This window comes from Vulpes vulpes, chromosome 4 (genome assembly GCF_048418805.1).
Source record: "Vulpes vulpes isolate BD-2025 chromosome 4, VulVul3, whole genome shotgun sequence".
Taxonomy (NCBI): Eukaryota; Metazoa; Chordata; class Mammalia; order Carnivora; family Canidae; genus Vulpes; species Vulpes vulpes.
This window is the reverse complement of record NC_132783.1, coordinates 70,969,196-70,994,785: the sequence shown is the minus strand read 5'-3', so window position 1 is coordinate 70,994,785 and position 25,590 is coordinate 70,969,196. Positions and strand designations below refer to the sequence as shown.

At 34.5% G+C, this 25,590-nt stretch overlaps 1 protein-coding gene across 4 annotated transcripts in view; it reads right to left on the bottom strand.

Moving 5' to 3' along the window:
• Nucleotides 1-17,995, bottom strand: part of PHYHIPL (phytanoyl-CoA 2-hydroxylase interacting protein like) — a 76,327-nt gene extending 58,332 nt beyond the window's left edge. Inside the window, exon 1 of one of the 4 annotated variants that reach the window (XM_026013538.2) lies at nucleotides 17,154-17,995. In XM_026013538.2, coding sequence (XP_025869323.1) covers nucleotides 17,154-17,259 — 106 coding nt within the window. In that variant the 5' untranslated portion in view covers nucleotides 17,260-17,995. The other 3 variants (XM_072756046.1, XM_072756047.1, XM_072756045.1) reach the window with 3 other exon arrangements.
• Between the last annotated feature and the right edge of the window lie 7,595 nt (nucleotides 17,996-25,590).

Here is a 25,590-nt window from a genome sequence, read left to right as displayed (position 1 = left end):
AGAGAAGAAGAGTTTTTACACAGGAAACCACCATTAGACTATTAGCTGATTTTTTAGCAGAAATTTTACCAGCCAGAAGTATCATGATTTATTCAAAGTCCTGAAGAAAGAACTTCCAACCAAGAATACTCTATTCAGCAAGTTATCATTCAGAATTAGAGAGATAAAGACTTTTCCAGACAAACAAAAGCTGAAGGAGCTCATCACCAGGAAACTGGCCTTACAAGAAACATTACATGGACTTTTTTAACCTGAAAAGAAAGGTCACTAGTTAGTAACAAGAAAACGTATGAAAGTATAAATCTCACTGGCAAAGGTAATTAAATATATAGTAAAGACAGTGGATCCACCACTTATAAAGCTAGAATGAAAGTTAAAAGACGAAAGTAGTAAAACCAACCACTACAGTAATTATTTAAGGAATACATAAGATAAAATGATGTAAAATGTTACATCAAAAACATAAAATGTGAGTGGGAGAGTTAAAATATGGAGCTTAAGAATGTGTTCAAACTTAAGTTGGCATTAAAAATGTGGTTACACATTTAAGTTGTTATATGTAAGTCTCAGAGTAGCCATAAAGAAAAAAATCTGTATTAGATACACAAAAGATACAGAGAAAGGAATGTAAGCATACCACTAAAGATAGTCATGAAACCATAAAGGAAGAGAACAAAAGAAAGGAACAGAGAGAACTATAAAACATGAAGAAAACAATTAACAAAATGGCAATAAGTAAATACCTATCAATAATCACTTTAAATGTAAATAAACTAAATCCTTCTATCAAAAGACATAAAATGACTGAATTGATAAAACAAATAAGACTCATCTATATGCAGCCTACAAGAGACGCATTTTAGATGTAAGGGCACCAACAAACATTTACAACTAGATACCATCCACATCTAAATAAATTGGAGAGCAATCTGAAGCCTGGCAGAACAAACTCCACAACTAAATATAAATAGACAACATATAAATATATTTTTTCTTGATAAAGAAAAAAATTTAAAAGCAGCAAGACAAAAGAAGATAGTAACTTAAAAAGGAAAATGCCTAAGGCTAGCAGAAGATTTCTTGACAGAAACTGCAAGATAGAAGGGGAAAGTGAAAGGATGGAAAAAGATATTCCATGCAAATAGAAACTAAAAACTTAGGGTAGCTACACTTAGATCAGACAAAATAGATTTCAAAACTAGGCTGTAATAGTAAACACACAAAGGCATTACATAAAATAGAGTTCAATCCAACAAGGTATATAACATTTGTAAATATGTATGCATCAAACACAGGAGCATCAAAATATATAAAGCAAGTATCAATACACAGCAACACAATAATAGTAAGGGAATTCATACACCACTGACATCAATAGATAGATCATCCAGACAGAAAATCAATAAGGAAACATTGAGCTTAAACAATATGTTAGACCAGGTAGACTTACTTAACAGAATGTTGTACACATCTGTTTTGTATAAACATGCCATTTGAAAGCAACAGAATACATATTCTTATGAAGTGCACATGGAATATTCTTCAGAATAAATCATGTTAGGCCACAAAAAGTCTTAATAAATTTCAGAGGACTGAAACTGTATCAAGTATCTTTTCTGACCACAATGATATAAAATTAGAAATCAATTACAAGAAAACAGAAGTTCAAAAGTATGTGGATATTAAACAACATGTTACTGAACTTCCAATGAAACAAGAAGAATTCAAAATAGAAATTAAAAAAAAAATACCTTGAGACAAATGAAAATGGAAATACATACAAAACTTACTGGATGTAGCAAAAGCAGTTACAAGAGGTCAGTTCATAGTGATAAATGTCCAAATCAATAAACAAGAGAAATTTCAAATAAATAACCTAACAACCCAAAAAACTAGAAAAACAAGAACAAATGAAGACAAAAGTTAGTAAAAGGAAGGAAATAAAGATTAGGGCAGGAATAAGTAAAAAGAGATTAAAAAGACAATAGAAAAGATCAATGAAACTTAAGGCTGTTCACTGATAAGATAAACAAAACTGACAAACCTTTAGCTAGACTCACCAAGAAAAAGAAAGAACAAAAATAAAATGAAAAATGAAAAAGATGTTATGACTGATACCACAGAATGATAAACGACCCTAGAAGACTTTTAGGAAAAATTATATGCCAACAAATTGGACAACCTAGAAGAAATGGATACATTTCTAGAAACATGTAACTTACCAATACTGAATCATGAGAACTAAAAAAATCTGAGCAGAGCAATTATTAGTAAAGAGATTGAATCAGTAATCAAAAACTTCCCAACAAATTAAAGTCTAGGACCAGAAGCTTCACTGGTACATTCTATCAAACATTCAAAGAAAAATTAATACTAATTCTCAAACTCTTCCAAAAAAAATAGGAGAGACTTCTAAGCTCATCTTACAAGGTCTGCATTAACCTTATACCAGAACCAGGTAAGTATGCCACAAGCAAAGAAAATTGCAGACCAGTATCCCTAATGAACATACATGAAAAATCCTCAACAGAATATTAGGAAACCAGATTCAATAATACATTAAAAGTAATCATATGCAGAGATTAAGTGGGATTTATTCCAAAAGTGAATTAATATGATATACAACATTTACAAAACAAATGATAAAAACCATATGATCATCTCACACATAGAGAAAAAGTATTTCACAAAATTCAACATTCATTAATGACAAAATGCTCAACTGTAGGAATACAGGGTCTGTATCTCAACATAATGAAGGCCATGTATGACAAACTCAGAGCTAACATCATACTCAACAGAGAAGGGATGAAAGCTTTTCCTCTGAGATCGGGAACAACAAAAGGAAGCCTATTCTCACCATTTTTACTCGAAATAGTATTGGAAGGCCTACCAAGAGCAATTAGTCAAGAAAAAGAAATAAAAGGCATCTTAACCAGAAAGGAATAAGTAAAACTGTCACTATTTTCAGATCACTTGATAAAGAAAATGTTTAATTTCATTAAAAAAAAACCTGGCAGAACTAAATAAATTCAGTAAAGTTGCAGAATGAAAATGCAAAGTCTACTGCATTTCTATATGCTAATAACAAGCTAGCAGAAAGAGAAATTAAGAAACAATTAAGATACAGTTGCTCAAAAAGAATAAAATACCTAGAGATAAACTGAACCATGAAGGTTAGGTATCTTATGCTTAATTTTATAAAACACTAATGAAAGAAATGGAAGACACAAATAAATTGAAAGATTTTCTATCCTCATGGATTAAAAGACCTAAAATTGTTTAAATGTTTGTATTCCTCAAAGCAATCTGTAGGTTCAATGCAAACCTTATCAAAATTCCAATGGGGGGATCCCTGGGTGGCACAGCGGTTTGGTGCCTGCCTTTGGCCCAGGGCGCAATCCTGGAGACCCAGGATCAAATCCCACATCGGGCTCCCGGTGCATGGAGCCTGCTTCTCCCTCTGCCTATGTCTCTGCCTCTCTCTCTCTCCCTGTGACTATCATAAATAAATTAAAAAATAAAAAATAAAAAAAATAAAAAAAATTCCAATGGCATTTTTTATAGAAATAAAACAAATGATTCTTAAATTTGTATAGAACCAAAAAATATTCCAAATAACCAAAAAATCTTGATAACAAAGCTGGAGGCATCACACTTCCTGATTTCAAACTATATTTCAAAGCTATAATCATCAAAACAATATGGTATTGGCACAAATACACATAACTCAATAGAACAGAAGGCAAAAAACTCACACATATATGGTCAATTAATTTGTGACAAAGGAACCAAGAATATACAACAAGGAAAGGACAGCCTCTTTAGTAAAGTGTTGGAAAAATTGGGATAGTCACATGCAAAACAATGAAACAAGATCACTATCATATCATACACAAAATTTAATTCAAAATGGATTAAATACTTGAACGTAAAACCTGAAACCATGAAACTCTAAAGAAAACATAGGCAATAAGCTTCTTGACAAAAATATTTTGTATTTGACACTAAAAGCAAAGACAACAAGTCAAAAATAAACAAATGGGACTACAACAAACTAAACAGTTTCTACACAGCAAAGAAAAAATCCACAACAACAAACAGAACCTATTGAATGAAAGAAAATGTTTGCAAATCATATATCTGATAAGGGGCTAATATCCAAAATATATAAGAACCCACACAACTCAGTAGCAAAAAACAATCTGATTAAAATTGGGCAGAATAGGGGATCCCTGGGTGGCTCAGTGATTTAGTGCCTGCCTTCAGCCCAGGACGTGATCCTGGAGTTCCGGGATTGAGTCCCACAACAGGCTCCCTGCATGGAGCCTGCTTCTCCCTCTGCCTGTGTCTCTGCCTCTCTCTCTCTCTGTCTCTGTGTGTGTGTGTGTGTGTGTGTGTGTGTGTGTCTCATGAATAAATAAATAAAATCTTTAAAAAAAATTGGGCAGAATATCTGAATAGACTTTTTTCCAAAAGATATACAGGTGGCCAACAGACCTATGAAAAGATGATCAACATAATAACTCTAGAAAACATTGAAAAATGAATTTTTCATCCAAATAAAATTAAAAATAAAAGTAACATAGAATCCAGCATTCTACTTCTGGGAATTCATCTGAAGAAACAAAAACACTAATTCAAAAACATACTGTACCTTCACGTTCACTGCAGCATTAGGATAGCCAAGACATGGAAACAACCCAATGGATAAACAAAATGTAATACATATATAATATAAATATATATTACATATATATTGGGTGTATATACATACACATTGTGTGTATACGTATACATACCAACACAAATTCCATTGTGAATATATATATACACATACACAAACAATGGAATATTATTCACCTGCAAAAAACTGAAATCTTGCCACTGGTGGCAACATGGTTAGACACTGAGGGCATAACGCTAAGTGAAATAAGTCAGAGAAAAACAAATGACTTACATGTAGAATCTAAAAAGCAAAAACAAAAAATATCATGGAGATAGATAATAGATTGGTGGTTGTCTGAGGCAGAGGGGTAGAGTGGGATGGGGGGTAGCAAAATGGGTAAAAGGGATCAAAAGATTTTAATTTCCAATTATAAACTGAATAAATCATGGAATGGAATGTACATCATGGTGACTATAGTTAATAATACTAAACTGCATATCTGAAAGCAGCTAGGAATGGGGATCTTGAAATTTCTCATCAGGAGAAAAAAAATATAGAACTATATATGGTGATGGATGTTAACTGGACTTATTGTGGCTATCATTTTGCAATATATACAAATATCAAATCATTACCTGTATACCTGAAATATAATGTTAAGTCATTTATACCTCAATAAAAATTATATTTAAGAAATTGTTTTTGATGATAAGGAAAGAACACATAATTATGTGATATAATCATAATATCAACCTTTGAATGTTGGGTGGATTCATTTATTATAGAATCCCTTGTTGTATGAAGCACGATGTATAAAAATACGATGAATAAAGGTTTGTTAAACTTTTGATCTTGTGCCTCTAAATAAAAAAATGCTGTGTACGTAAGTACAGCAATTCCTTAGAAATTATATACACATACTAATATGTGTATACACATATTATACACAAATTGTGTATACGCAAATGTGTATACACAAATTATATACACATACTAATATACTAATATGAACATTATAGACTATGGAAAGAAAACAAACAAAATAAAATATGTATTATTTTAAAATAACTTATTTTAACTTATTACTAAAAGGTTTATATGAATGTGGGCTCTTATTTTGATAATCTTGGCTCAACAATTTATGATATAACAATTTAAACAGCCAACTCTAAATTTGATTTAGATATCTGGTTTAAAGGGCTGTCACAGTTGGAAAAAAATCACAAAAGAATGGGTACATCAGAATGGAGAAAGTATAACAATAAGTGTCTTTTGAAACACTAATATTTTTCATTTCTCAGTTCCATATACCAATTATATAAAGGTACCTCACACACATTCAGTATACACAAGTTTGATATACATGGTATTAATCTATGTGTAAAAATTATTTACTTATCTTTTATTTTAGCTTCAATGAAAATATTAATAGAAGTTCTATTATTTTCTTCCATGGCCTAATTGATTATCATATGTGCCCACTGGGGTTCAAACACAATGTACCATTGGCATTTATATAAGACTTTGAAAGTTTTTGCATTATAAAGGCAAAGAACATAATTTCTCCATAAAAAGTAGTACAGTACAACAGAAAAATGAAAGTAAGCTATTTGCAGACCCTCAGCAATAATAGAAGACAATAAAAGTCATTTTAAAAGCAATTAAAGTAAATTCTGGCACCAAAATAAATTACGATACGTTATATTGTTATTAAAATAACATTACTCAATGCAAATATTTTACAAAAACTACTTTTTAAACTGACAAAAACTATTCTGGATAAAATCTTTTTTCTCTTTTCTGCTTTCTTTTACTATCACATTTAGCTTTTTTAAGAGTCATGTTTACTTAAAAACAGTGCTTTTAACATTTCATAGAGTTCTGTGTGCTCAAAGAAAAGAAAAATAAATAAGGAAACGCTGATAGAAAGCCAGACAAGTTTACAAACTCCTAGGTAAATAATACAATGAGCACAACATTCTAAGAGTGTTAGACGTTCAGAGTATTAGAACTCACTAAATTTTGAAATTTGTCAGCACAATTACAATTTAGTTACATTTGAAATGGCCTAAAAATAGATGAAGCTAAAAATCTTTGAATTTCTAGTGTCTAATATGTATTTTCTCTCACAAAAATTTTGTAGGTAATTTAAGACACCATTATTTAAGATAATTTAGTTGGCATTACTGAAATGTAATTTTCAGTACCATTTTGTCTTTCTGTCAAATCCTTCTGCAGGAAATAATTAAGAATACTAGAGATATGACAGAGAAACACTACTTTAGGGAAAATAACTGTTCCCTGATTAATGTGTTCTGTAAAATTAGATTTCATGTCAGGCTTTCTTAAAGGACAGTATATATCTGCATTTTAATCTCCAATGAAAGTAAGTACATACAAACATACATTATTTGTGTATCATGAAATACCCAGGTAACTACATTTAAGATTTTCATTAAAATACTAATATAGTGAAACCAAGAGGACTTTATACATCAGAAAACTAAAATTATAAATTATTAATACTACAAGCAAGAAAATAAAAAATGATTATGAAGTACAGTGAAGAAAAAGCTCATTGTTGATCATAGAAGCTTTTAGAAATATTTGTGAAGGTCTCAGAAATATTTATATAGATAAAGATACACCTCTGCAATATATGGTGCAGGATAAAAATTCTGGTAAAGATGGTTAGATTTTATTTGTAATATTTAACACTATTTCAACCTTGAATTTTATTAGTGTAAATTGTATTACTAGAATCTGAATGAGTAAAGCTTTTAGCAAAACAAGTTGCATAAAGCAAATTCCAGAACCACTGTTCTTTCAGTCATTAGGTTTGTCTCTTTAAAAAAAAAAAATCACTAAATATAACAACGAAAGAAGCCATATCAAGCTTCAAGGCAATTAATATTGGGTAGAGTAAACTGCACCAGAAAAAGACAATACAAAATAGGCTCAAACAGTCAGACTTATCATCGCTTGAAAAAGTTACACAAAAACCATATTTATTGAAAAGGAAGATTTATCTAAGCTTAAACACAAAGAATCTGCAAATACACATACACACATTCCCTCACACAGCCTATGTCCTACTTAGGTTAGCCATTCAATCAAAACCCTAGAAAACATTAAAATTAGTGGATTCAAAGTCAAAAGAAAATCTTGGAAATAAACATTCGCTATGAAAACCTTAGAAATACCTTAGATTTTAGTTTTTCTTTGGGCTCCCGTGTCATTATTTTTCTGCTAATTTGAATTCCAGCAGTTAATTTATTTTATGCACTGCAGATTATGTTGCCAAAGAGGGAAAAATTAACCCAGTACATTTCCACAGTAAACACAGATTAGCATACACTTAATTCCCTTTCCAGTCAAAATAAGGGGGAGAAATCTATCAAGTACAAAGTTTAGGCCAATTGTATCTCTTCCATATCAACTACCTCAAATAACCACATCCAAGCCAAATTTAATGAGATCAAAAGTAATTAATTTTCAAATTCTCCTTTTAGACACCACAAATAAAAGACACCAGCATTCAAACTTACTTACTGTAATGAGCAGTTCAACAATTTGATATGAGTCCTCAGAATTGATTACAGGATGAAGTAAAGAAACACCTGACAAAAGGAGCAATGAAAAACCAGAAAACCATCTTCATCCTCAAAATCCCTGCCTATGAAATACAAATAGATATTTCTAACAGTCTTCTTTCTGGTCATTTCCAGCTAGGTATTATTGCACAGGCATCTGAAACCTAATTTGTCCAGAAAAGCCTTTATTTAATAGCTTGTTATCAAGGCTACTCTTCACATTCCTTTCAACCAACAAGCTACTTTATTTACTGGTGTCAAAATACACCCAGTCTTCCACTTTAGCAAATTTAGCCATCAGCAACAGCTCCTTTTTTTGAATCTCTCACTTCTAGTTAAATCACAGCAAACAGATTTTTACTTTGCTTTTTTTCTGAGATTTCTGACATTGCAACAAATATGTTAAATTAGTAAACTGTTATCAAAAAACTGGAATAAAACATTGGTACATGTCTGAAAATTCAAAGAATAAAAATTACACATCACATATAGCTCATTAATTCAAATGTTGAGATTATGTAAAATCTTTGCAATTTAAGTAGATGAGAATATGAATGTGGCAGATCTCTCCACTTACTTTTGTAGAAGTTTCTCAAACAGATAAATTTAAGAATATAAAACAACACACAGTGGAGAAGAAAATTTTAAAGTCTAAGTTTTTTAACTCATCCTCAACTAAATTTTCAGAAATGAGACAACTGTATTAAAAGAAAGTAGATAAAATTTTTAAAATTTCAGGAGTGGTAGCTCCTATAAAAGCTATTGCCAGTTTCATTAAGTAGTAATAGTTTACTAATAAGAACTAGATAGTAAGATATTTCAAAATAATTTTAAGTAATCACATATAGACCATCACTTAAGTTGAAGGGGTATTCTTCTGAGCTAATTATAATACTATGAATAGAAAATTTCAAAATTCATTTCCCATGCCAAACTTAGGCAGCTATCCTGAAGAAAGATATAAATGCTTCAAAAGAAACAAATACTTTGTTAATTTAAAAACACTTTGATAAAAATTTAGAAAAACACTAACTCAAAGATATATGCACGCCTATGTTTACTGTAGCATTATTAATAATAGCCAAGATATGGAAGCAACTTAAGTGTTAATCAACAGATGAAGGGGCAAAGAAGATATATGTGTGTATGTGTGTATATAAATATATATATATATATAATTTAGTAGTATTAAAAATTGTCATTCTTGCTAGCATTATCCTCAGTTTTTAAAATTTTAAAGACTGACAAGATTCACCAACATTTAAATTTATAAGACTGTTTTTCAAGAAAATCAAAGTAAGTATATTAGAAAAAAAAATATATGTATATATATGGACATTATTCAGCCATAAAAGAGAATGAGATCCTGCCATTTGCTACAACATGGATGGGCCTAGAGGATATAGTGCTCAGTGAAATAAATCAGAGAAAGCAAATACTATATGATTTTACTTATGCATGGAATTTGAAAAACAAAACAAATGAAAAAACAAACAAAAAGCAGAAACAGATGCATAAATACAGAGAACTGATGGTTGCCTGAGAGGAAGAGGGTATAGGAATAGGCAAAATGGCTAAAAAGAGCAGGAGGTACAGGCTTCCAGTTATGGAATGAACAAGTCATGGGGATGAAAGGTACAGCAAAGAGTATAAATATAGTTAATGGTATTGTTAATAGCATCGTATGGTGACAGATGGTAGCTACAGTTGTGGTGAACATAGCATAAGGTATAGATTTTTGGAATCTGTAGGAAGCCAGCTTTCTACAGCTCTCTATCTGAACTGCAGTATTCAAAACCCCAGTAACATATAAAAACAGAATGATTATACAATTTTCGGAAACTCTTCTCTCAATATTTTCAATATTAATTTATTAATCCTTATCAATTTTCTCAACCCTCCATGTTAGGAGTTGGCAAACATTTCCTGTAAAAGACCAGATAATAAGTATTTTAAGCTTGGTCTACTGTCACAGTAGTTACTTCACCTTTGTAGTAAGAAAGCAGCCATAGATAATATATAAACAAATGAGCATAGTTCTCTTCTAATAAAATTTTACTTACAAAAACTGGTAGCAGGTTTTCAATTTGGCCCAAAGACTAACTTACTTAATGTCTCTTCGATATCATAGGTATAACTTTAAAATCAATCATTAACAACCTATCATTTAGTAGTATTAAAAATTGTCATTCTTGCTAGCATTTATTCTCAGTTTTTAAAATTTTAAAGAATGACAGATTCACCAACATTTAAATTTATAAAAGACTGTTTTTCAAGAAAATCAAAGTAAGTATATTAGAAAAATTTTTGTGCATATGTCAGGGAAGTTATAAGTTTCTCATACTATTATTAGATAGTAACACTCCCACAGGCTATAGAAAACAAAAAGATTTATTTACACTAGTTGCCACAACCATCACAACAAAACAGCATATAAGCAAAAATTCCCACAGAAAAGCCCTTTGAAAATGAACAACAAACAAACTTGGTGCAAATAGTTACAATATCATGAATGAAACTAACTACAATTCAGAGTTATGATGCTTTTTGTTCAATTCGCATCTATGGAATAACTTCAAAATCCAGAGATCTTGTCTATTTTTTTTTAACAAACCTGGAATGTAGATTTATTTCATCTTTAGGGTTCAAACTTGGCCTTCTCCAGCATGTAATCACTCCTTACCATTAAGGGGTGAGACACAAAGTTGATCAGAGGTCATTCTAAAACTGAAGTCAAACACTAATCTTGCCTTTTCCACCTAGTTCTCTATCCCCAGTAGAATATACAGTTCTATGAACAATTCTCTTTCTCATTGTAGAACTCTTTCCCCAGAACATAAGAGGAATCGCTAAGTGTTTCAGTTTCCAAGGAAGTCTCTTAGTGTTAGATTCTAAATGTCTTAACATAAATGTTCCTTTTACTTTTTATGTTCAATCTCTCTGAAAAGTCTCCTATCTCTTCAAAACTACCTTTAGGCAGGTGACTTAAAAATCTCTATTTTATAATCCTCTATAAAGTACCAAGTGGTTAGTTTTTATCTAGTAATAAGTATCAACATACTATCATTAGACTATGAATAGTCTTTGAAGAATGAGAATCAAGAAAAACAAGTGTCTAAAAAGAATGTAAGTGGGTTCTTTTGGGGGATCCATGTTGAAACATGCAGTATATCATATTGCTCTGAGAATATGATTTCTGTGAGGAGGAAGTACCCCTGGAAAAGAGTTTAAGACATATTTGGATATCCACTGAGGCCTAAAATTCAAGGTATAAAAAACAATTATCATGGCGTCTAAATATTATTTCCTTTCCTCCTTTTTTTCAATGATTTTTCTGATTTCCCAGACTTAAAAATCCTTAAATTACTCCCTATCATTCCTCATATTCCTTGAAAAATCAATCACAAAGTTCACAATTATTTCTCAATTTCTTTTACCCCTTGCCACGTACTACCTTTCCATAAAAAACATGCTGATACTGTCTACCTATTTTTCCTGTAGAGAACTCTTCAATGCTTCAATATGTTTCTGCCAGAAGTCTTTCACAAATACTGATTTTATTTATCAAATGAACATGCATAAAATATAACATGCATAAAATACAACATGCTTAAAAAGACAATTTAACTACTGCGTACTAATAATAAAATATATTGAGACATTAAAATAGTAAAAAACAGAATTTAAAATAACAGTAAAAAGATTCTTACAGAGAAATTTAACAGCAGTGTAAAATAAGCCAAAGAAAGAGGCAAATGCTGTGCAGAAAAACTAAAATGCCATTTACAAAGGGCAGAGAAGGAAAACCAGAAACTAGGATTGTCCTTACTGCAGATAGATATAGCTGCTATTTTTTCTGAAGCCCAGGATAATATATAAAAATAATTAGTAAACTATACTCACATCAGTTAAGGAAAGATCAAGAGTGGGCCTAAATGAGGCGGGAGAGAATATTAGCAATAAAAAAACCTCACTTCGAAGTTGTCTAGATAGTGTTCTTTAGAGTGAATTTCTGACTGGCTTACCCAGGCAACAAAGCAAGTTGCCAATGTTACTACTTATAACATATCAGTAATTCTACCACTGGAGGGAGTCTGGTTGCAAATTCTTTGATGTGACTTTTACTCTAATAACTTCATTTTCTCTGGGAATGAATTAGAACCCCTACCAAGAATATGAATTGGTTTAACACAATCTGATGACTTTAAAGCTTTTTGTTTGTTTCTTTTAGTTTTTCTTTTCTTTTTGTTGTGTTCTATGCTCACTAATTAAAATTTTACAACGTCTCTATAGTCATATCTGGGTCAAAGAAATGAATCCAGAGGTCACATGCACTAATACATATTTATCCTTAGAAAAAAAAATCCTAAAGAAAAAACGTTAAATCAAGAACAGAAAGTTCTGATACAAATACCTAGTCAAAGCAGGTATCAGGGGTACAAGGCACATGAAATGCAGCAAACAGTAGGTTTGAAGTAGAAACTGAAAAAAGCTTTTAGGATTAAGGCTGACAAAGATATTATGATGGGCTAGATAAATATAAGCAAAAGATATAGTATCGTAACTATGGCTTTAAAGTTGACTATTTTTTTTTAATTAAGAATTTACAGTTTCCATTGTCTATTCATGAAATTGAAGTGACATAAGAAGGATTTACTGAGTCAACAAAACACAACTGAAATGAAAAACAAAGATCTAAACATTGGACAAAAAATAAATAAATAAAAAGCAGTAGTTGAACTCAACGTATGTGGAGAATAATAATCCACTTACTATAATAATTATTCTCTATTTTGTGTCAAGAATTATAAGAAATGACAGAGAATACTTCATGTCATGGTTTTAACAATCCTACAGACTTGACATTATTATAACCATTCTACATGATACAGCTTAAAGCTAAAAACAGGTTAAGTAATTTGCCTAAGGTAATATATCTATCAAGAGCCAATATTCTGTCAGAGGTCTGTTTCTAAAATGCTATTGCCACTATGGTATATGAATGTCAGTGGGACTGAGCAATGATTACCTTGTATTTTTGTACTATTAAAGGGAACAGTTATTGGTACTCTTTCTAGATATCTGCTTCAGAAAATGTCCTTAAGGATTATTTAATACAGCATTGTGCTAACTAGTAAGCATTTCTGTGTTATATTTCCAAAGTTAAAATTTGTTTAATTCACATATCAGTAATCATAAAAAAGTCACAACTGATTTTATAATTTAAGTAGGTATGACAAAATCAAAATTAAAATGAATTTTTTTAATATGTAAAAAAAAAGAAAACCTTATTTTCTTTTCCTTCACAAAATTATTGTTATACACAAACACATGGGAATCTGTCAGGTTCTCTCCCTGCATTTTCCTTAAAATGTATTCCCTTGTTGAATAGGATCATAAACTCCATAAACTGTATCTAGGCAGTCATAAAATAATCATGGAAATAATACTTGCTAAACCTAGGAAGCCTTGGGGGTGGATTTAAGTGCTATACAACAAATTAATTTTGTATTTTCTTCCTTACTATTATAGCAAGAATGCAGGGAGATGGATGCATATATCTTTCCCTTTCAGCAAGGAAAGCTTGTGTGTGTGCATAAAATACATGTATTAGTTAGATCATATATATATATATATATATATATACACACACATACACACACATACATGATTTTAAGAATAATGAAGAGAAGTAGAAGTAATGCAGAGTTCTATGTGTGGGGTTGGGCGCTCTTCTGTCTCATCACAGGTCAGTTAGGGTCTGAAGTATCTTATGTGAAACCTGGAAACGGGGTCCCATAATATCAATGCTTCCTGATGAGTAATGTTTTTTTTTCCTTCAACTTCTTTGGAAAAATCTTCAATTAAAGTGTATCATACGTGCAATTTGAGGATACTTCAGCACAGCAGAGATGGAGGAACAGAAGCACTCCTCTATTGGCAACAGAAATTACAGAAAGTACTAGATCTACAACATATCTTCAGAGATTTCCTAATAGAAGTCTATTCAGATCCTCATTTTGAACTACAAGTAACATGTAGGCAGGGACCATCTACTATCAACCAAAGCACACATGCCTAGGATAAATAACGTGTGTAGAAGAACCATCTTGCCTAATTTAAAAAATCCAATTATATGACCATTGGATTCTATTCCATATTCTTTCAATTGTTAAATACCTGGAGAAACTATCAAAAAAAGGAAATACTTCGAATTATTGCTAATTATGTAAATGGATTAATTTATAAGAAAATAGCAAGTGAAAGGAAAAAACGTACAAACCAAGGAAACATAAGAAAGACAGTTTACCAGCAACTATAACTCTTAGTTGATGAAATATGCAAAACATTGTAAAATTTAAAACACCTATAAGTGGAGAGAGTAAAAGGAAATGTATTTCTAACAATATTTTCTCCTATTCTATCTACTTCCAAGAAATTAATTTGAGCTCATTTATCACCAAATTCATAGTAGAATAGAGAAAAGTAAAAAGCAAACAAGACACGTACTTTTATAATCATAAAATTATGAAAATTTAGCACTCACTATGTACTTAAGCATATCACAGCGCATCTGCCACATCCTAATCTTTCTGTTATATATGTAGTACATGAATGAGACCTAAGAGGGAAAGAAGGGAGTAAATAATACCTAGCTGAAAATTTCTCAGTATAAGAGTATGATAAATAAGGTCTGCTTGACAAACTTAATGCAACATTTTTTTTTATTGTTCTGCAAAAAAAAAAGACCTATATATTTTGGAATTGACATGCAAAGTCACAAAATAAAAAGTTAGGCATTTAGTGACATCTCTACACAAGCTATTCCTAATTTTTACATGTTTTTTAATAGAAGAGTTAGCTCTTTGTATTTGTTGATACATTTTATAAAGTGAAACCCTATTAATCTACGTCGAATCATTAGAAGCCTCAAATAAGTAATTTTCATAGATGCTGCTAAGTGCCAGCACCCCCTCCATTAAATGTTACATAATTTGTTCATTTTGCAGGATTCATAATGTGAACTGAAACAACCAAAAAATATTACCAAAATAAAAAAGCTACGACTCTACAAGAAGAGACCACATATATGCAGCTTTAGTTTTGTTCCTCTACACCAATTCTGTAAACTTCATTAAAAAAAGCAACGTAATTTTCCCTAATATCTTTGAAAATGTGGTAATTGCAATCTTAAGAATTAAGATTACTGGGTTCTGAAGAGCAACTATGAATTGCCTATTTCCATTAACTATAGTAATAAGCTTTTGATAAATCACTGAAGTAAATGAAAATCTACTTTTACTAGATTCTTGGTTTTCTGTCAAACCAATCTAGGAAAATCAAAGCATTTACAATGGTAACACCAGAAAAAGTCATTTCATGAATAAACTAAAACTCATATGATTTCCTATGTGGTATATTAAAAATAATTTCTAATAGTCTAATAATACAAGTCTACATATGGCATGGCAAAATGATTACTTTTTTTCAGATACCACAAATATATGCACCTATTACTATGGTAATCTAAGGATAAATGAATTATAAACAGCTTTTGCAAGAGTATTTACTTGTCCACACTGTACCTTTTTCAGAAATTATTTAAAGTGGCTTTGGCTTCAAAGGTCAATTATTCTGTCTTAAGTTTATTATAAACAGAAATTCAGTGTCCAGTTGTCCTAAACTATACTGTATAGCAATGCCTCACCAAGTTACCATTTAAATGACTTTGGAAACAAGACCTTTGCTCTGTATTTGGATAACGCACTGATAAATTTTATGGCCTTATTGTGAGCACATTAGTATTTCTACATAACCTTGGCTAAAAAATATTTTTAAATCATCGTCTCCATACGCTGTTAATCACTGATTCCATTTATAGCCAAAAGTGTTCAGGGTCATCCTGACAACATGTAAATTGTTTTTCCCTTGTCAGATGTCCAATTTTACAATTATTTGGCCAATCAATTACTAATCAGATGACTTCTTTTTAACAAATGAAGTTTTATTCCACATTACTGAAATAGCACTGACTCCAACTATTCCAAATAACACAGAAGCACTTTACCAGCTACCCAAATTGCACAGTGTGAGCTTCTCTCTAACGCTTCCTTCTTTCCGAGACTGCCAACTTTAACAATAAGAATAAGCTATATAATATCAGGACACAATGGTTAGTACTCGCCACATATTCTGTGCCACAGCAAATATACGAGGCCACTTCTTTACAGATTTTTGACAGTTTCTGAATCACAGCCCCAAATCACTAAGCTTGTGGCTGTCCTTGGTGCTGAAACGCACTCCCCCGCCCACCCCTCGCGCCCCTTCTTGAAAAAACCGTCATCCCAATCCCTCTTTGAGGGCACAAAAAGACCAATAAATGTGGGGGAGTCTGAAGAGGAGAGGTTTAAAAAGGAAATGATAAGTTTCTGGGCTGGAAATGCTAACTAGCGCGTGCGGTGGGGAGGAGAAGGAGGGGTACCAGAAGCAATCGGAGGGCGTTTCGCCTTCGGTTCCGGTAGAGCGGTAGAACCTGAAAACGCGGACTGCGGCACGGTCGGAAACGCCTGGTCCCGGGCAGGAGCGGCGGGCGGGAACGGCGCCCTCGCCCGGGCAGCCCCTCGGCGCGGGGCCAGGCGGCGAGGACGGCGGGCGCGCCGCGGCCGGGGACTGAGGCGACTCTCCGCGCCGCCGCGCCGGCCCCGGGGTCCTTTTGTTGCTAGCCTCCGGGGGAGGGAGGGTGAGCCGAGAGGAGCCCCACCTGTGTTTATCTGTACGGAGGGACAACAAAAGACCCTGACGCCGGGGCGAGCAGGGTCGGCAGAGTCGGGGCGGCCGCGGCGCCTGGCCGCCGGCTCGGCCCCTTCCCTTCCAGCCCCCGTCGCTCTTACCGTCCCGGTCGCACAGCTGAATGGCCTCCAGGCTGAGGTTTTTGATCACCTCCTCACAGGGGCTGGTGGGGCTGTTGAGGGTATGATCCAGGCGCGGCACCTCCATTTTTCCAACTCCCTTCTCGAGCCTGCCTGCTTCGTATCCAGGCTCCCTCGGTGGACCGGGTGGGAGAGAAGGGCGGGAAAGGGAAGAGGAGTGGCGGCAGGAGTGGAAGAGGCCTGAGACCCGGCTCCGACGCGCCGAGGCTGAGCCTGCGGGCTAGAGAGCCGCGGCCGAGGCGACAGCCGGGGCAGGAGCTCCGGAGAGTGTGGGGCTGCGAGAGACCGAGAGGGACCCGGCGCGAGAGCTGGAGGCGCGCGCTCCCGGCGGGGAGGGGACGCGTCGCGCGGGGAACGTGAGGGAGGAGGCGCGGCGCGCGCACGCGCGTGAGAGGACGCGCCCACCTGCTGGCGCGCGGCGCCCTCCTCCCCCCGCCCTTCCACGCGCACGCGCCCCCTGCCGCCCTAGGGCCTCAGGCCCCGCACGCAGCTCCCGCGCGAAGTGTCGGACGGCAGAGCGCGCGGAAACGGCGGGCGGCTGCGGGTGCGGCGCGCTCGCCTCGCCCTCTCGTCTGGTGAGGGTGGTTTGGCTTCCTTTCCCTCGTCACAGGGTCAGCCGGACCCAGGTTGGCACTGGGGAGCCTGCTTGGGGAGGTGAGAGGGAGAAGATTGGGTTTCATGAAGGACTGGAAAAAAACGGGTCCCCATCCTTTGTATGGGCGCCTCGGGGTTCCGGAGCGCGCGGGGTGCCTTCCCCCTCAGGGTCCCGGGCGACTCCCCTCCCGGGCGCTGCTGGCGCAGCCGGGCGTTCCTCGGAAACAGCTGCGGCTGTGTGAGATGAGCGCGCTAACCAGGAGCCGCAGGGGGTAGGCACGGAATTTTGGTCACCCCGAAGGAGGGGCAGACATGGGAATTCACAAGTGGCAGAAAGGTGAGGGAATGAAGAGATGCCAGCCAGCCTGCTGGGAAGACAGCACGTGTGCTTCGGGGCTGACAGCCTCTCAGTCGTTCAGCCCTCGCCGTCTAGCTTGCCTCATTCACTCACTCTTCTTCATTCATTCATTCATCCATCCATTCATTCATTCAACAAATAAGCATTGAATGTTTACTGTGTGCCGGGCATTGTTCTGGGCGCCAGTGAAGGGGGAAGAAAAGCACCTGACTGACCTCATGGATAAGGAAAGATCCTTTCCTAATGGAAAATGTGCCTCCTCAAGTTACCTTAAACTTGCCCATTCTTTTTAATGGCATTTAATATTCTGCAGTGCACTTAGTGGAGGTGAAAATGTTTTTGAAATAAAATAGATGTAGGTCACAGCCTATTGACCTCTGTTGCCATTTGCTTCTTTGGAATCGTTTTTAGTCGCTGTGCTGTCTTAGAGTCAAAATAGTGTCCGCCCCACTCTCTTCTTTATTCAGTGTGTATGCTTGTTAGAAATTAAGGTTCCTTTTTATTGATTTTCCAATTTCGAACGTAAATGTTATCCAATAAAGTAACAATTTACATACGGATTGCTATATGCTACCCTTTCTAGTCATATCCTTCTAGCCATAACATGACTAAATCTAGTTAATTGAAACTTCATAAAACAGAAGGACCAGCTGAAGGTAAAATAAGCTTGTGAGAAAACTTGGCACACCTGCAAGTGGATAAAAATCTGTGGAAGATAATTGGGTATTTTAAACTGAAATGTCCTCATTATCAACTTAGGTATTAATGAAGATGGATCTCCTTCTTGTAGTTTGAGAGAATTCTTGCGTCAGGGTAGGGTTGTCCCCAAGGAGAGGATAAATTATTACTTGTCAAGAAATTTGACAAGATGGCACTTATTGGTGAATTTCCTGTGTTCTAAAACCTGGCTCTGGAGGAATAGAAATTGATATTGTCAGCTAAGCCACAGTGGGTTCATCTTTCAGAGTAGTATCATATTTTCAGATTTCAAAAGGAACCATGCAAACCAGATTACCAATTTATTGATTTACAGGTGAGAAATATAACTCATATATAAAATTAAAGCTATAATTCACACAGATATTTGTTAAACACCTGCTATGTCCATGGACATATGCTAGAAGTTGGGAATTTTTAGTTCAAATCTATTAGGAAACATAGACATTGAAAAAGGAAAATTATAATATTATGAAAGAGGAATCATGGGGAACTTGTGAAGTACACACAGGGGTCCTAACCTAATCTGGTTAGTCAGGAAAGTCTTTAAAAGGGTTTTATTTAAAGGGAACAAGAAATTATTGAAAATCTTTAAATGGGAAATTAGCATGATTCAGATTTGTGGGCCAGAATATTTGTGTAATGGGAAAAGGGGGTAATGTTTTAAGAAATATTGATGTGAATTTCTGGGTATAATACTTATTCAATCCAAGGCATCTTTCTGCTAAGGATGTAGGTTATTACATAAGAAATAAAAAACAAAGAGTTTTGACATTCAGCATAAGGTTTTTCTAAGCAAATTGGTAGGCTTCAAATCAAGGTATTGTCAAAAGATAAAAATATATGTTTATGGTTTGACATATCAAGGCTGGGCCTAGTGGTCAAAATGATACAGTTTATCCCATAGTGAAGACAGGATATCCCAGGCCACAATAACGGTGTAGGCCAGAGTTCGGTATAAGGAAGATAGTGGCTATGAGGTAGGTAAAGTAGAGAAAATTCTATTCTCTTTGTCTCAGAGAATAATGGAAAAGAGGTAGAAATGCTAGAGGATGGCAACTAACAACATTTTTACTCATTCACACATTGAGGATGTGAGATGAGAGGTTGTGGCTTTAGAAATATCCAGATAGGTAGAGGTAAACTCAAGGACAGAAATTTCTGCCCTAGTTCTTAGATCTTTGGAATGATAACACCTGGCCAGGCTAAAGGGGACCACATTCAAGTAATCTTGAATGTAATCATTCAAGGCATCATTGTTAGGCAGAGGAAGGACAGGAATTTACTTTACAGAACTGTTGAAGGTTCCTGTATACTCAGAGGGTAGTTGAGTTGAGAGCTAGCCAACCTGCTGTGAAGCCTTATTTTAAAAGCAAAAACTGCAGAATAGACCTTCTAGACTAGTCTAGAGTACAAGAAGATGAGATTTGTCAGTCTTAGAGATGGCTACCAGGACCTGACCAAACTGAGAAAACACAGACTATGAGTTTCTCTAGCCACCAACTTCAAGTGAAAGACCAGACATAGAAGGGATGTCACCACAGAGACCAGAGGAGGCAAATGACATTATTCAAATACAGTGACCCTTTGTCCCAGTGCTTTAAGGCCATGGAAGCTCTATTGTACTAATAGTCCCAAATACCATCTAAAATAAAATGTAGGGGAAAAGGTAAAAACCTGAAAGACTGAGGATCTTAACCTAAAAAGATGGATTTTACTCTGAGGGGTAAATAAAATACTGATTAAAATGATGATTGACTCTAGGTTCCTAGATTTGACTAAAAATACAATATTTACCTTCCCCTTTGTATTAGTGAATGACGTTTCATGAAGATGACTGTATAAGCTTTAGATGAAATGAAAATTCTACCTTTTCTTTTCATATCTAAGTTTCAGTGTAATTGCAATCCTCATATACTTACATCATTTGTAGCTTGAGGTGGCCACTATTACAGCCAAAATATTACTATTCAAAGTCCAGTTCAAATGGTGCATTCTCTATAAAGATTATTCCTTATGCCAAAAATCTCTGAATAATCAGACTCAAATTTGAAAAGGACCTTAAATGTATCTTAATGTAATCCTGTACACAATGTTGACATCCCTGACGAGAAACTGTCTATTAATATTTAGTAAATTAAAATTCTCATGAAGTAATCTTACTCATTCTGAACCCAAACATGCCTCCTATAAGATCAATACAAGGGCCTTCATTTTTCTCCTCTGTCATTCAAACACAATAATGGTAATCCTTCTTTCTTCTGCCCAAACATATTCAATTTTCTGACTAAATACTCCTAGTTCTTCCAAACATTTCTGATAATTACATTGCTTTGAGCCCCTGTACCACTTTGGGCACTCCCTTCTGGATAGATTTAATTTTTCTAAGAGTTCGTGGGTGAACATACCTATGATATGGAAAGATATTAAGACTATAAAGGGAAACAAGCAGTCTATCACCATCTTTGCTCTATATGCCAGGCATAACACAGCCCAGGAGCACGTTAGCTTTTCTGACAGAGATATCAATCTGCTCACACATCTTGAGCTTGCTATCATGTAAAACCTATACTTATTCCTTGAACAGTTCTTATTTCCCCAGTGATACAAATTTTAAGCACATATTATAGTATTTGCACAGAGAAGATACTCAGTAAAATTTGTTGAATTATTTGATTGAACTTCAGTACTTTGAGTGTGTTTAATTATATTGCTGCAACTGCCTAGAATATTATCAGACCCAAAGAAAAACGGTCACAAAGTCCTTTCGATAAACTTGTAAGTGCAGAGGTCATTCTTATATAACCCACAGCATTAGGCACAACTCAAATTTTTATGGCTAGGCAAAAGGCAAAGAATGAGAATCAAAACCATAGGTAGAAGCAAACTCCATATAATATATATATATATATATATATATATATATATATATATATATATGAAGTATTTTTTTCTCTCTTTTTATAACATTACCATGATTTTTTCCTAAGCCCTTATAAATGGCAGGGCAAAAAAAACTCATGATTGACAAGGTTGAAAGCAACTCAAATAATCTGAATTCTTTATCTTGACTCAACCTGTGCCTGACTTGTGAAAATCAAATGACATAGTGCGTATGCAAGTGTTGTATGAGCTATAAGTCATCTCACAGAGTTAGAATAGTATTATTATGGAACACTAAGAACACAATTAAGAAAATATATCTGGCCAATTTTACAGTAAAAACTTCTGGAAATATTTTAATAGCTATTTAAAAACATTAAGAACTTCTGTATTTAGAATAGATTTATGGTTTAGTGTATCGAGCCCTTATAAATTATGTCATATTTGTTTGCTTTGATTTTATGTCATGGTAGATTTTTGCCAAGCTCATAAGCAAATATTCAATATTGAATCTCTTTCCAGTATTTGATTTCTACATTTCTAATTCTATATCATCAAACAGTTGTGAGATATGGTAGAGAACTATGATGACTTGGTCCAAAATTTATGCTATTAAAATTAAACTTGCTTGACGATTTAAATATCCTGGATTGTTTCTCTTTGAAACCCCCAGTTCTGCTCTCATTTTCAAAAGATGACCTCTCTCTTTTTTCCTGGAGAAAACAATAAAAGCAGAGTGAAGTTTCTCATTTGTCCTTATCTTTAGCTCAGTTGGTCCTGGTAATATTCGCTACTTTTCTTTCTCTCATCTGTACTTTACACTCAGTGCCTGTGTAATGCAGGATAGAGTTGTAAGCTTCCTATTTTTACTCCCTCCAGCTGCTTCAGTCTTTTTCTTTCCCCTTTTTTAATCTTTAAACATTGCTAAATCTCCTTGATTTTAAAATTTATCTTACTTGAACCAAACAGTTACTATCTAACTTCTTAATATTCTAAGGTATGTAAGAAGCCCATTATAAATTGTGCAGTGCTATAAAACTGTTATTCATTGCTTCCATTTCTTTTTAATCTTTACACAATTTATCATCTGTCTCCACCACTCTGATTCTTACTCTTCAAATGTCGTCTTTAGATTTGGTGAGATTTTTCACATCACCAACATACAGGCCTTTTATCATCTGCATACTCTTTGATATTTTAACAGTTTATTTCTGCTGAACTTCTGTGGCACTGAACTCTACTGGATCTCTTCCTACATGTGTGCTTAATGTTTATCAACTCTAGCTTCTAAGCTGCCCTCTTGAGTGTAGGTGTTCTTTAAAGTTCAACCTCTGACATTATGTTCTTCCCTGTTTAAAGCCTTTTCCTCTGAGAATGCATGCATTTCCATGAATTTTAATGTCTTTTTAATGTTGAAATTCTCACCTTTATTATCAAATTCCTATTTCAAGTCCATAACTATAAACAAAAGTCATTATCCTACTTCCAACTAGGGAATATTTTTATTTACATTCCCATAACCATTTCTAATTAATTCATTCCCAAAACTGGTTCCCTTTTCTAACTTTCTTTCCACTATACTGACTGGCAGCAGTATCCTCTTAGTCACCCAGTCACACAGCTTTCTGATTTTCTCTTTTCCTCTTTAAATCAGACTATCTTCAAAACAAAGTTTTGCAATATTTCACAGCCATGTTTTTCTTCCTCTTTAAATCAGACTATCTTCAAAACAAAGTTTTGCAATATTTCACAGCCATGTTTTTCTCCCTGACTTGGAGGTATTAATATCATATTTACATTTTCATCATTTTGACCAGAGTGTTGAAATTACCATGTACATAGTCTTCCTACTTCCTTTCTTTCATCTACACTGCTATGAAAATCAACCCACTAAAACATTTTGTTAATTAGAACTTGCTCAATAAATTACAGTGGCGGGGATCCCTGGGTGGCGCAGCGGTTTAGCGCCTGACTTTGGCCCAGGGCGCGATCCTGGAGACCCGGGATCGAATCCTACGTCGGGCTCCCGGTGCATGGAGCCTGCTTCTTCCTCTGCCTATGTCTCTGCCTCTCTCTCTCTCTCTCTCTCTCTCTCTCTCTCTCTCTCTGTGACTATCATAAATAAATAAAAATTAAAAAAAATAAAAATTAAAAAAAAATAAAAAATAAATAAATTACAGTGGCTACCTATTTTTGTTCTATAGTTAACTGTGAGCTACCAAAGCTTTTTGGGCAGGTATATGACAATTCTAAAGTAGTAGTATATGATTAATTTTCCCATGTTTCATAGGATGAATGGAATGGAGGAAGACAGGAGTTTAAGAAATTATAGTGCAGGAAAGAAATAATACAGACTAGAAAAGTAGAATTAGTAGTGGAAAAGAAACAGTGGATTTGAGAGAATGATGTGTTTCTAAGATTATTTAAAATCACAAAAAGAAGTCCTTTATTATTCTGATATTTTAGAAGATGATTTGTTCACTCATAATACAATTGAATTTTAGCTTTCTTTAAACTGACTGTATGCACATCTCTGAAAATACATCCTCATCAGAAAACAGCTCTGTGAGTCCAATGCTAACGACCAATAGAGGAAACCAGATGTGGTTCCCTGGTATTATCAATCAAATGACAGAAATGGTCTAATTCTTTCTACTCACTTTAAATACAATCTATTGGAAAATAGAAAAAAAAATTAAAAGATTACTCAGTAATATCCATTAAATGACGATTCAGTACTGTGTATGTATGTATGTACATTTGAAATCAATACACACTATTGAGTGGCTGTTAGATTTTCTGTGATGATATAGAGACACTGTCCATGCCGAAATTTCTCCCTACCCCAAGTTACTGCTGTTATCCTAAAATGCAGATAAAGAGAGTTGTTTTTCATTAACTAATTTTAGCAAGAGGGGAAGACATCATAAAATTAGCCAGTAGCTATTCATAGGAGGGGCTTCAACTAGAAATAGTGAAGGCCATGGAGACAACACAACTCTAGGTATATCTCAGAGATATTGCAGGTATGGTTCCAGGCCACCACAATAAAGGGGATATTGCAATAAGGCAAGTCAAATTATTTTTTTGTTTCCCAGTACATGTAAAATTATGTCTCCACTATACTATATTAAGTGTGCAATAGCAATATGTCTAAAAAATACAATACCTTACTTAAAAAGTGCTTAGTGATCAAAAATGCTGTCCATAATCTGAACTTTCAGTGAGTCATAATCTTTTCATTGTTTGACGGTCTTGCTTCAGTGTTGACAGCTGCTGACTGATCAAGGTGGTGGTTGCTGAGTGTTGGAATGGCTGTGGCAATTTCCTAAAATAAGACAACAATGATCTTTTCCACATAGATTGACTCTTCCATTCACAAACCATTTTTCTATAGTATGCATTGTTGTTTGATAGCATTTTATCCACAATAGAACTTCTTTCAAAATTGGAGTAAATCCTCTCAAACCCTGCTGCTACTTTATCAACTAAATGTATGTAATAGTCTAAATCTTTTGTTCTCATTTCAACAAATTTCACAGCATCTTCACCAGTAGATACCATCTCAAGGCATCACTTTCTTTGTTCATCCATAAAAAACAATTCCTTATCCATTAAAGTTTTCTCATGAAATTGCAGCAATTCAGTCCCATCTTCAGGATCCCCTTCTATTTCTGGTTTTCTTATTATTTCTACCACAACTGTAGTTATTTCCTCCATTGAAGTCTTGACCCCCTGCAAGTCATCCATTAGAGCTGGAATCAATTTCTTAAAAATCCTCTTGGTGTTGATAATTTGACCTCTTCCCACAAATCACAAATGTTGTTAATGGCATTTAGAAGGGTG